The following is a 12,334-nucleotide window of genomic DNA, read 5'->3' as shown; positions in this document are numbered from 1 at the left end:
TGCGTTGATGAACACGCCAACAATGGCATTACGCACAAAGCTCCTTTGACAGTTTGAGGCTTATAGAAAGTGGGACATGAGGTCTTTGGTCCAGATCACAGACCTGTCCAGAAGAATCGTCTTTAGCTGGTGTGCCTTGGGTTAATCTCTCTGCATGTGAGCAGCGTGGCTCGGCTGAGGGCCAAGAGATTCGGAGTGTGTTGCCTATTACATTTTTTTCTCAGCAAAAATAGACAGAGAAAATGATCTGTTGAGGGCTGCAGCAGCAGCAGCAGCAGCAGCAGCAGCAGCAACGGTGCCTGTGTGGACACACTGCAGAAGTGATATAGACAGTAGAAACTGTGTGGGAGTGACATAGTTCATCGGCTGGTGTTCCTCCCTCGTCCAAAACCAAAACGTGTGTGTGTGCGTGTGTGTGTTTATTGTGGTAAAGACGTGGCCAAATGTGACAGCGGTGACTGTGATGGAAGCCCTCCTCTGACTCTCTCACACACACACACACACACACACACACACACACACACACACACACACACACACACACACACACAACGCATGCTGCCTCCTTCTTTATCTCTCCCTAATTTTTCTCTGGAGAGGAGGCCAGCACTTGACACTTCATGGCCATTTCATGCTCAGCTCAGTTCAGCTCTCTTCACGATTCCTGCCCCTCCCGCTCTCGCATGTGAGGGTTTCCACTCGGAATGCAAAGATACGGGCAAACAAGAAGGTTAATGCATTTTAATGAAAGTCCCTTCCTCTCACCATTCTGCCCACTTTTTCTCCACTTGATTCCCTATGCCAGTGCTTCAGTTTTCATCCGTTTCAGACATTTTCTCTCTCTGGCTGATCCCTTCTTTGAGTTCATGGTTTTACAGCAGCTCATTCTGCTCTTCCTCTGCTCGTTACGTCTCCCTCCTCTCCACACCTTCATCTTCCTCCCCGCGTCCTCCCTTCACCCGCTCCCTCTCCCTTGACATGCGAGTATGCACTCAAGTAGCGCCACAGTCCTTTATCTTTACGAGCGGCCTTCTCTTTGCGTATATGAGTCTTTCGTGTGTTTGTGTGTGTGTGTGTGTGTGTTGTGTGTGTGTGTTTGTGTGCATGAGGGGGGTGCAGGCGAGGCGCAAATGTTCCAAGAGCCATATTCAAATCTCATTTCACACTGCTGAGGGTGAAAAGACCTGACACGGCACTCTGTGAGGAAAGGAGAAGAGGAAGAGAGGAGTAGTGAAGGGAGGAATGTGAGAGACGGGAGGGAAATGACGGTGAAGGCAGCGCTGCAAGTGGAGGAGGAGAGCGAGGGACACGACGTGGGAGAGGAAGAGAATAATGGCTGTTGGCATTAAACTACCTACAGTATGGCAAGAGGAGCAGAAAAGAGAGGGGGGAAGAATGAATAGCACACAGCCAATGCTAAAAAAAGGAAAGAAGAGGAGGATGGAGAGAGGACAAAGAGAGCAGAGTATAGGGAAGGAAGACACGAAGTTCCTTTTTGGTTGCACTTTTTTTTTGTTGCTAAATTACATCTCTCCATCTCGCTCCCTCATCTTTTCTCCAGGTAAATTTCCTTCCCCCCTCTTCTCTTCCACTTTCCAATTTCCACTTTCCACAACCAACCCCCTTCCCTCACTTGCACAATGTGCATGTTTATGTAAATGAGGTAATTAGGAGCCTGCTTGGCTTCCTTCGAGCTCTATGGTTTGAGAAGAGGGAAAAGAGAAGAGAGTGGACGATTCTTACTTTGGCGTTTGTTTGAAACACTGTGTGTGTGTGTGTGTGTGTGTGTGTGTGTGTGTGTGTGTGTGTGTGTGTGTGTGTGTGTGTGTGTGTGCATTGGCATTACACATCCACATACTATCACATATTCCCCTTAAAGTGCTGTATGTTTCGGTGTGTGAGTGTGAGTGCAGTTTGATATTATATTTCGATCACTGTCTCTTTTTGCATGAGAAGAAGCCATAACAGTTCTGAAACAATTCGGCTCCATTTTTCTCCTTTCCTTTTTTTCTGTTTTCCTCCTCCTCCTCAGCTCTCTCCTCTCCTCCCTTCTCTCCGTCGCCCTTGCTTACAGCCTTCCCTTTTCCTATGTCTTGCTAAGTAAACTCTTCTTTCATCCCCATTTTTTCTCCACACTTTGCTCATGGCTCTTCCTCTCACAAGCCTCTTTATTATTTTGCTGATTCAATAAATTTGTCCACCCCCTTTGTCCCTCAATTTCCTCTTCCCCTTCACCCTTCTGTCTCCATCTCTTGCTTACAGTATAATGTTCTGTGATGCCTTTCAATTCGCTGGTCGTAAACAGTTACCCCGAGTGCTTTTCTCTCTGTCTGCTTTTATCCGAGCTCTCTGCTTCTTTTGCTTCAGATTGGACTGAAGTTATTATTATTAACAAGATGTGCTCTGCAGAGACAGGACTCACACAAACACACACATGCACACATGCTAGCATAAACACACTAATAAACATGCATAATGTATGCATGAAACACGTGGACATGCACTCGCATACATCATTTCTCTGACTTGACTCCTCTGGCTTAATGTCAAGGTTTGTCGTGTGTCTCTCTCTCTCTCTCTCTCACTCACTCACACAAAAATGTGCTCATGTACATCACATCCCGCCATTTCTCTCTGAATTTTCAAACTTTGAATTGGCAGCTTCCTGTCAGAGCATGAAAGCAACTGGAAAGAGATTTCTAACAGGAGAGGGAGAGGCGGTGAAGAGACAGGAGCAGAAGAGATAAGGAGAGCCTCAAAGAGGAATGGTCGTTACTTCTCCCTCACCCCTTCTTCCCTATTCGCTCTGTTCTTCTCCTCCCCTTCCTGTTTTCCATGTAAAGCCCACATTTACCTTATTGAATTAATTCCTTTGATCTTATGGCAATGACGCTTTTAGCTCACTTTCAATAGAATCCAACGAAACGCATCCAGATGGAACCGAGTAGAGTTGCACAGACGGAGATGTTGAAAAATCCAAAGGCTACATGTTCTCAACAAGTATGATTCAGTTAAACTTCAAGTGGGAGAGGCCGACAGCTTGAACTAAATCACACAGCCCCTCTCGCCATTCAAATTAAGAAGACCATTGTAGCTTTTAGCCAATTAGGAACACCTCTGACAATGATAGCATCCACTGCCGTCATTTATGTTACTCACTAGCGACGTTGTGTGTGTGTAGACGACATTTATATAACAAAGACAAAGTATGATGGAAAGGCAAGAACACACACACACACACACACACACACACACACACACACACACACACACACATACATGCACCCAGACATTGAACTTGCAGCCGTACAGCAGTCTGTCCCTAATGCCAATTGATCTTCCTCAGTCACCCTGTCACTGTCAGGGTAGTCGGCAAACAGTAGACAAGTACTTGATCTGATTTGGAGCCTGAAAACACACACACACACACACACACACACACACACTCACACACACTCACAAAAGCTGACAGGCTTCTGTGGTGTAGAAGCACTCGCACGTCGGCCGATAAGATTGACCGTTTGTTTTATTTGGGCACGCCTACACGTATGAGCTCCCCCTGCCTCACACACTGGCAGCCCGAGGGAAATGCATGTCATTTATCAGGGTGAAAGAATGACAGCAAGAGCTCTAATAGTAAATCATTGGCAGCATTATTGGACCTCCCCCTCCCTCGCCAATATGGATTTGTGTTGGGAAGCTGGGGGAGCCTGTTATGAATCAGTCAATGGCACACACACTTCCACAGAGCCCTCCCCCCCCCACACACATCACTTACACTGATATATGTACACACACACACACACACACACACACACACACACACACACCAACACATCAGAGATGGTAACAAATGTGGTGATAACCAGCTCGTGACAGCAGTTTATTTTTTCCCTGTGTGGATCACTCACAGTGTCAGTTCTACTTCCTGTCCTCTGCACTCACCATGAATCATGTTAAACAGAATATGCAGACAGCAAAAATTGTGTCATTGTGACATGATATCACTGTTTCCAAAAAATTCTTGATTTAGCCTTGTTTTTAGGCTAATTGAAAGACTCTAAATTAGTGAATCACAGTTAAGAGAGTCACATGTTGCGTGTCCTATTACAATAGGAGCCTGCGGGTCCTCTGGCAGCTTGAGTTAACACCGACTAAATCAGAAAAAAGCTAAACACAGCTCTGTTATTAATACAGTTGGTAGCTGACAATGCAGCACTAACATGGCTGGAGAGTAAGACGTGAGCGACAGACTAAAGCTGCTCCAAGAGAGCGGCAATACAACATGGGGACGTCACGATATGGGGACGTTATTTGCAACACCTAGCTGCCTTCAACTGGAACTTTCAAGTCAATGACTTGACAAGTCAAGTTCATGAAAATACTTGAACAAAAGTTGAACTTATATGAAAGTTAAATTAAACAATGTTGAAAAAACATAACAACTACAGTAACATTTTTAAATAAAATGTGATATAGTTGTTTAGCTTGTACTATACAGCACAGAAAAGTCTGAATAGATCTATGTTTGTGCCTCTATTCTGGCCTCTGTGTAGTGCAGCATGGTTGTTTAGATCCGATCCTCCACTCACTTCTCTGCAGCTCATTTTCCAGTCTGTCTGGCCTCTTGCCACCCAATGAATTCATATTAATACAACGTTTAGCATGACCCACACTCTCAAAGCTGTTGGCGTGATGCTCATGCTAACAGCTTTGATCCCCTTCACAGTGCAGAGTATTGTATTACACGTCGGTGATACAGTAGCGTGTCACACAACGGAGCCCTCACGCTGACTTAAAGACACAAAGAAGCGCTTGATCTCCGCTCAAACTGCATGCATGGTGATGGTCCCTGCTGCTTGGCAAAAGCTAATGCTGTTAAAACAGATTAGGCTGATGGGGCCACTGCTCCAGTGTAATCGACTGGCAGCCGCTAAAGATGATTTCTGACACAGAGCTCAATATCCTCTTCATCATAGGAAGGGAGAGACTGTGAGAGAGCGTTTGAGGAAAAGGAGGAAGACGTAGAGGGGTGGAGGAGAAAGGGAGAGCAAGGGGCAGCCGAGGGAAGAGGAAGATGAGATCGAGTGGAGGGCGAGAAATCAAAACAGATTAAGAAACTCAAATGGAAGCTGGAAATTTAAAATACCAAAAGGAAGACGTGAGATTAAAGAAGGATCAAAGCAAATCTTACATTCATTCCTCAGATCATAAATTATGAATTGCCAAAAACTCCCAACCGTTCAAAACCTTAAAAAAAAAGTTTGACTCAAGGGAAGTTGACTTGCTGTCGGCACATGAAGGCACAATGAATGGACACGACATTCAAACTTAGACGACCCTGAAAGTTTTATGATAAAGTGATCCTACGAAAACTGGAACCTTCCTCGTAGCGGAATATATAACATCTACGTAAAACGGTGGATAAATAAATGGTTTTGACCGCTACAAAATGATTCGTTTCACAATCACCTTTTGATCGTTTTGCTCCAATAACCTTTGGAAAGTCCAGAAAGAGCGGCACGATTACATCATCTTATCCTCAAGTTAGTCGCCTCGGCCCGCAGACGTCTTCTGGTGCACATGCTCTGCCAATTGAGAATGCACGTTCACGTTTTATAAAAGGAGAAAAAGTAAATTTGTTATCCGCCTTCACCGACCAGACCCATTCTGGAAATAATGAATTGTGTAATATTTACCATAATTAAGCTTGTGATTTATTTAGGGTTCTCTCCAAAGGAGAATACTCTTAAACACAGTAAATTGAGCATTGTTGTTATTATTTATAAATATATATTGTGGCAACACTTTTAGCCGTATATCGTCCAGTTCCAAAGATGAACAGCTATTTGTCTTGCTAAACGTTTTTGACTTCATTTCAGCACCATTTGTCCTGGGCAGCTTTTGCTTGTACATCTTGATTACAAAAAAAACTCGAAATCTCGTACAATTTCACATGAAGTCGGATCATTGTGGTTATTTCTGTCATGGTAACAGCACGGATGAACAACGCCCAACCAGGAGTTATTTGATTCAATGTCGGGATAAAAATAATACTTAATGCATTGTTAAACTTCAACAGCCTGGTGATGATGATACAATTGTATTAATCATTTGAACTACGGCGTATATATCAAACGTTATAATTACCTCTGTGCAACTCAGAAATGAGACAACCTGTAATTTCCGTGTGGACCAGTGAGATGTGGTTTGCACAGAGCATATGGCTGTTTGGAGTAAATCTGCCCACTCGGCTGGTCTGTGATCCATAAAAAATGTCTGGGCCAATCTCGCTATTCTGCCGAGTCAGGATTATACCGGCAGAAGCAGGAGATGGATCTGACACCCATATGTCACCCAGCAGCTGAAATACCTTGACGGGTCTGGCTGTGGCTGCAGGTTAACAACCCAGCTCCCTGCACTGGATGTGGATATTTTAGAAATACAAACTACCAAATTTGACACGAGCACAGAACCCTGACGGTAACAGATGAATATCTAATACAACACTGTGATAATGGTGATGCAGTATTTCCTGGATTTAACTAATCCTACCTTTTTGTGTGGAACTGGTATATAAAAAATTATGTTAATCTATCTGCCGCTAACTTTACCTTTTTATTTTGGGAGCGTGAAGCTTGGGAGGGCGCTGCTTTTTGAAGAGCGCTGTTCAGTTAAGAGCGACTTCTCCCAGAAGTTGCATTTTCTTGTTTTTATTCCACTGTAAGGCAATGAAGAGCAGCACGGTTTATAAGAGGATTTTAGAGGGCTCAGTTAAGTCTTAATGTATCTTTCAAACAAAATACAGCGGATTTGGGAATTGCACTAAACATTTGTCATTAACATATCTTTGTCCTCAGTTCAGCTCTATTTAATATGTTTGAATAATTACCATCTCGTTTGTTGCTGAAAATCATCAGCAAATTGACGCGGAGCTCTGGTGTCAGTGATGGTGACGCCGCCTGACGCTCTCTGGTCGCACCTAAAATCTGACGTATGAAGCGTTTGAATGAATGGAGGCCATTGCTGCCCTGTGACAGCCCGTCAGCGAGAGCGTGGATGCCTCATGTCCTCTGCCTCGCTTGCTTTCTGAGGAGACGTATCTGAGGTATCCTGCTCTGGCAGCGATGACTGAGCCGGACCGTTACACTGATTTACTGATTTTATATCCTCGTTTTGATCTCTTAAGGGTTATTCTATAGTGAAACACATTGATCCATATTTGGTGGTGCTGCAAAAAGACATAACGCCAGGCCGGTGAGATGTAGAACGTGTTCCAACTGAAAAGAAAACAATGGTGCACAAATTATATTGAGCAATTAACTTCTATAGGCAGCGATTACTTTGAGCTGTCCTGTAAATTTGATCCAAACCCATTTCCAATGTGCAATAAAGGTGTTTCATCATGCTCCAGCCTCCCTTTATGTTGAGATATTTATATTTCACTATGGCACTAAACCAGACATATTAGGGTTTACTTGGCAATGTAAAGTTGAAGAGTGGGAATTATGTTTTTCTCTAGGAGACCTTTTAGAATGCTATTTTAAAGTACTATGGGACAGCCATCTTTTTCGGCCACGGGCTCTGTCACTGGCTGCTTTATAAATACAAAATGCTCCCTCACTGATACTCATATATTGATAGTCTCAGTAACAAAGTAATGTGGTGTTTTGATCGCTCAGCAATAGGTGTCGAGACGGGTTTGTCTCGGGTCACTGGATGAAGCTTTGGCTGACGAGACTGTGTGTGTGTGTGTGTGTGTGTGTGTGTGTGTGTGTGTGTGTGTGTGTGTGTGTGTAGTTGTGTTCTCAAGGGACTCCTGCTCTGAAGGGATTCTAATAGCATTAGCCACTGTCTGTGTCTGAATGGTCCAATGGTGCGTTATGTTTCAGATGACACACATCTGTACCAATCACAGGGGATCTGCCCGGTGTTTTCTCATGCTCAATGTTCTAACTCATTTTTCAACCCAGTCACAACTGTGTGTGTGCGCGTGTGTGTTTTCAAGTGATAATATCGTGCTTCCTCCACTGTGTTTTGACACAGCGAGGGAAAGAATTTAAGAGACGTTAAGACTGGATGCTGTGTTAAGTCGGTGTGACAGTCAGATCCCTGGCTGTCTGTGAGAGCTGTGCTGGGCTCAGCATTGTCTCAAACCACCTGACACAGAGACACACACACACACACACACACACACACACACACACACACACACACACACACACACACACACGTGTGGATACGTACAGTACACATCATGCACTTCCACCCGAGCTGTATTTTTGCTGAAGAAAAAGGAAAAAATGAAACTCAACTGCAACTTTCAGCACCAATCTTTATAACTTCGAAAACTCATAATGCAACATAACAGGGAGGCACTTTTTTAATAACTTTCCTCCCCTTAGAAGCTGGGGATTATGTGCTACAATATGTCAAACTCTGTATCATTTCTTTTCACAGTAGATTTGGGCTGCCTTTCAAAGCAACACAACTGGCTTTAGTCATATTCACAGCATAATGTGAGACACAACGTTTTGTGCCTTAAACTGTACAAATCACAAAAGTAATGCTAATAGCTGTCATTTTATTATATATTATATTATATCTATAAATAGTGGTGTGTGGAAATAAGGAAATGCTTTTTTGTATGAGTGCCACAGACAAATTTACCTCGTAAGAGTTATTTCACTGGTTTCCAGCAAGTTGCATTATCACGTTATACTGACATTTTTTATAAATAAACTATCATGACGGATTCACTACAGTGGATACGTTGTTGCAGCAAAGTTCTAGCGTTAAGGAGCAACACATATAAAACAATATTCTTTGAAAGAACATTGCAAGTGTTATCTATAACTCTGAACATGCACGATTGCAGGCATCAACAACAGATTTGAGAATACTGGAAGCTCTCTTAATTTCTTGTCTGAAGCCTCCAATTCCTTATCTTGAGCCTTCAGTTTTGAGCTGATTTGGTGACTCACTGAGATTTTTAGTCATTACTTGTATCCCTTGGGTATCATACATCAGATTTCTGATCTCCGTGTAAACAGCCAGCGAGGGCTGAAAACACAGATTTTCACAGATTTTTTTTATATTCAAATTGGCATTATGAAACGATTGAAATGAAAATAGTGTTGCCCAAATCCCTTATGGATCCACAGTATGTTTTTCGCTGTTGTTTTCCATCCAGCCTCTTCCGTGTCTGTCTCAGACTGTCGCAGTAAGTGTGTGTGGGAGGGGGGAAAGCAAGTTCTTTCCATGGCTCATCACAGCCTTTAGCTCAGTGCAGCTAAATGGGTGACTGTATATCCGCTACCCCAATTAAGGGTGTTAATGCGTGAGTGTGTATGTTGAGAAAGTGTGAACGTGTTTGTGTGCTAACACAGCAGTGGGGGCCTTGTGCATTATTTCTCTCTCTCTCTCTCTCTCTCTCTCTCTCTCTCCCTCTCACTTTCACTGTTTGTCTCACATGCATTCATCAGTCGCCATCACACAAAAAAACATTTAGAGGAAGCTTTCACAGCACGCAGGAATATTGTGGAAAGAGTCTGAGCAAAGGAGCAGCAATAGTTAGATGAAAGGATTTTAAAAGAGCTCTATAAGGAATTCAGAGCATGCTGACAGTGAACAAGGTTAGGAATTGTAGGGAGGGCGCTGCACTTCTGCTCCTATGTCATTGGTAGGGACGGCCTTAACAGCTGTGACCGACCGCCTTATGAGTACAGTGAAGAGAGGTGGTCTGTAAAGTAAAACCAATGTGTAGGTGCCTTACACTTGCGTTCTTTCTACTGGCCAGCAGGGGGAAACTCCTCTGGTTGCTCCTCTGCTTTTGTTTTACTACTTTAACACTTTCACAGTGTGTTTTCAGTGCATACACATTTCTTATTCAGCGTCCGGTTGTACTTAGCTCCACCCCGTTGTGTCGCTTCCGATTGCAAAAAAGCCAATACAGCAATGGCAAAAAAAACAAGATGGCGACTGCCAAAAGGCCAAACTTGAAGGTTCAACACTGCAGTCCACAAACGTAAAGTTGACTACATCCATTTCCTACGTACAGTCTTTGGCGAACAAACAAATTTGAGAGTAATGCCGTTTTTTAACTGTGTTCACCACACACACACACACACACACACACACACACACACACACACACACACACACACACACACACACACACACACACACACACACACACACACACACACACACACACACACACACACACAAGCCTTCCAAGCACATGAAAAAGCTGTCTCCTGTTTAATTGTAGTCGCCCATAATAGTGCCAGGATCTCTCTGAAGAAGCTTTGTCATGGGAAATAAAACACAGCAGTAAGAATAAACTTCCTGCCTCCACAGGAAACAGCTGTTGCGTATTCAAAAGGCCAGTTTTTTAAAAGTGAAACAACTTGTATTTGTATGTACTGGAATAATAAATGGGCATGAACTAACAGATAATTATTATCAGGCAGGGGGAGAGACGTAATGTGTCGGTGTGTGGTGGTGACTTTCTAATGGTAGTGATATCCACCTGATTTTAGCATCTCATCAGAGGATTAGCTCTGGAGCTGTGAGAGATACCGGCTACTCAATCACCACTGTCCTATTTTCTTAGCTCGTAATGAATAGCCTTTAATATCATTACCCGATGAAAAGAACAAAGTCTTCTCTCCCACAAGCAGTTAATCCTACTGTAGGATTTAGTGCAAGCAAACGCATGCACCCATGCACACACACGTGCACATAAGGATAACCACACCTACGCATGCATGTTTGAAGTTATCGGCTTCTGCTTGTACCACAAACATGTAAATATCACATTAGTCATACTAAAGATGAACATTCACACATGATCACGCAGCTTGAAATAAAGTTGTAGCCGTCTATAACGTTCACCTAACGTTACTTCTATGCACAAATGCAAGCCGTAAACAACAACATGTTATGTGTGTGTGTGTGGAGGGTGTTATGTCTGTGCAAGGCAGTGCATATGTCCAGCTATGCACATGTCCAGCCTTTGCTTTGGCTCCTTGCCGCTTGCTGGCGGCCTCCGTTGGCAGCCAGTTAAAAGCAAGACTACCAAGTACAATATGTTATTATGCATTCACTTAGCGCCGGCTGCTGTTGGTCGACTTGCTCGCTGGCTCACCGGTGTGATGAGCCAAAAGAATAAAACAACATGTGGACAGTGTCTGGCTTTTTTTTACTTGCGCTGAAAATGTGCAGTATTGTGTTCTCTGTTGTAAAAATGTGTCAATGTTTCAATATCAAGTATGTGTAAAATTGGCAGTTGGATCATGCAAAATCATATTGTGTGTGCGTACTACATTCACAGATAAGGTGAAGCTATTCATGAGCTAATATATAAGATATGGAAAACCATTTCCTCTTCCACAACACTGTGATGGGGCTAAATGAATCGTCAATGAATGTGCAATGACTGTTGACATTGATTTACTCTCCGCTGTCGTACCCCTCTGTGTGTGTGTGATTGCGAGAGGTGATTGTTATCAGAAAGCGATGCATTCTGTTATGCAAGTGAGTTAACGATAAGAGCATTTGTTTCCGCGAGACAGCAAGAGACAAACGGGCATTTGGGATTGAAAACAATGAGCGTTAAGTATCTGAGTTGTGAGGTGATGTTGTGACGTGGAGGCAGATTAAGTGATCGGTGGGAGTGACAGCTGAGCCAAAAGTCTGCTTGTCCAATTAAACTTTCATGAAATAAACTAATTGAATCGCTATTTATTTGCCGCAGTGCAAACACCGCATGTTAATTCAATCAGAGCAGTCAGATTTGTGGTACCTAAAGTCTCTTGGAGATCTGTAGTGTGTCATTATTTCATTCCTCTAATCCCAGTGTCAACTCGTGTTGTCTTTCAGATCCCGTCTGGGTCGCCATGATGAGCGAGGAGTGTCCTGTGCCGCTGGGGAGCCTCTCCTTCGCAGGGCCAGGGCAAAGCGAGGAATACGGCTTGGCGCAGGCTGATGACATCATCGAGGAATTGGGTCCAGGGGATGACGTCAGTATCGGCAGTGACCTAAGCACTCTTGTGTTGCCCTTCCCAGAGCTGGCGCCTGTGGTCTTCTTCTGCCTCAAGCAGACCACCTGCCCTCGCAACTGGTGCATCCGTATGGTCTCCAGCCCATATCCTTTCTTCCACTGGTGGAACTGGCCCCCTTTAAACCTTTACTCACTTAACCTTCATCATTCACTAACCTTAATTATTCACCTGTCTGCGTACACGCTCCAAGTGCCTTTTCAGTTCAAAAGATGGAGTTTATGCGATGCACTTTACCGTACCTCGTATCTGTTTAAAACACCAGCGCT

At 43.7% G+C, this 12,334-nt stretch overlaps 1 protein-coding gene across 1 annotated transcript in view; it reads left to right on the top strand.

The window, feature by feature from the left end:
- Positions 1 to 11,903: 11,903 nt before the first annotated feature.
- The window catches only part of cacna1ia (calcium voltage-gated channel subunit alpha1 Ia), a gene marked incomplete at both ends in the record, with an annotated part of 99,528 nt that continues 99,097 nt past the window's right edge, over positions 11,904 to 12,334 (top strand). The window contains one exon of the mRNA XM_079233630.1: positions 11,904 to 12,169. Coding sequence (XP_079089756.1) covers positions 11,904 to 12,169 — 266 coding nt within the window. The remainder of the gene's footprint in view (positions 12,170 to 12,334) is intronic.

The sequence above is a fragment of the Taurulus bubalis genome (assembly GCF_910589615.1).
Source record: "Taurulus bubalis genome assembly, chromosome: 17".
Classification (NCBI taxonomy): Eukaryota; Metazoa; Chordata; class Actinopteri; order Perciformes; family Cottidae; genus Taurulus; species Taurulus bubalis.
Note: the sequence above shows the minus strand (reverse complement) of the source record. Positions and strands in the feature narration are given on the sequence as shown.